Source organism: Plasmopara halstedii, assembly GCF_900000015.1.
Source record: "Plasmopara halstedii genome assembly, contig: Scaffold_2505, whole genome shotgun sequence".
NCBI classification, from domain to species: domain Eukaryota; phylum Oomycota; class Peronosporomycetes; order Peronosporales; family Peronosporaceae; genus Plasmopara; species Plasmopara halstedii.
The window spans coordinates 1-1,199 of record NW_020189412.1 but is presented as its reverse complement, the minus strand read 5'-3'; the positions used below and the strand labels follow the sequence as shown (position 1 = coordinate 1,199).

At 43.5% G+C, this 1,199-nt stretch overlaps 1 protein-coding gene across 1 annotated transcript; it reads left to right on the top strand.

The window, feature by feature from the left end:
- Positions 1 to 564: 564 nt before the first annotated feature.
- Positions 565 to 1,194, top strand: PHALS_04033 (PDZ domain; the record flags this gene model as incomplete). The annotated part of the gene is made up of 1 exon (XM_024718293.1): positions 565 to 1,194. The coding sequence occupies one exon, from the start codon at positions 565 to 567 to the stop codon at positions 1,192 to 1,194; it is 630 nt and encodes a 209-aa protein (XP_024583706.1).
- Between the last annotated feature and the right edge of the window lie 5 nt (positions 1,195 to 1,199).

The following is a 1,199-nucleotide window of genomic DNA, read 5'->3' as shown; positions in this document are numbered from 1 at the left end:
TTGTATACTCTTGGAAGTCAAGCTTCCTCTGTGCAAGGTGCCGTGTGCCCCGTCACATAAAACATAGAATATAGAAATAAGGCAATTAATTGAGCTCTTTGGACGGCAGGGTAAATACTCTTTAGACTTCTAAGAGGAAGCATATTGAGGATGAAATCAAGGTGAGGATGACAAACGTGCTTGCATAACTGCTAGTGGCTGGTTTGGCGACGATGATGAATTGGTAGAGATGCGAGGCCATTTTGACATGAGTTGGAATAATTCTTGAGAATCAGTGTCTACATGCTGAATTGCTCTGGTGGTTATCAGACAAGTCAAAGACCATGTTAAGTGTTCTAGTAACCTAGCTATAGCCGGTGGGTCTGCATAGCGTCCAAAGTAGCGTTAGTCGTCGACAAACTGTGAAAAATGAGCCATTTAATTCTCGAATTCGACAATTACGAAAGTTTTATATTCGTATATGAATTTGTGCATTTGTTCAATTGATGTACGCCTGTGAGTGCATCTCAGCGTAAGCAAAAGGAAGATCGAGACAAATTTTTGTCATTACTGCATACCTACGTTATGGGATCTTACGACCGGAATTACATACCACAGCCGCAACCAGCAGGTACTCGAAGACTAACTGCACCATCGTCGCCTATGTACCGTCCGCACTATGAACCAAACGGCTTTTCAGACTCAGGATCGGACAGCAGCGTAGAGGAGTCGCCGTCGTATCCGACATACTTTTCAGCAAACGATTACACCAAGCCTCAACGTACACTCATATCACCGAGTCCGGTAAATCAGGTTCCGATGGCTCCTTCTCCGTCTGCTCATCGTTCGCAGAATGCACTGGATGAAATGGACAATGTATTTGATATTGTATTCAAGCAACAAGCTATTGGCATGAAGCTTGGCGCTGACGAAACAAAACAATTTGCAATTGTGAAAGAGTGTTTTGAAGGATCTGAAGCAAAGCGATATCCTGAGATTCAAAATGGTGTGGTGATTCTGGCAGTGAATGGACAAGAAGTGAGCGGTTTGGGACTATCTCGTGTCCTTTATCGATTAAGAGAAGCTCCTCGTCCTGTAGTTGTTCGTTTTGGTCGCAAATTGACCCTCAGCTACTGGAAAGACGCAACGCTCGTATCCATGGTAAATACTAGTCAGTTAAACTACAGTAGCATGTATATTCCATCCGACTTTTAGTTGTC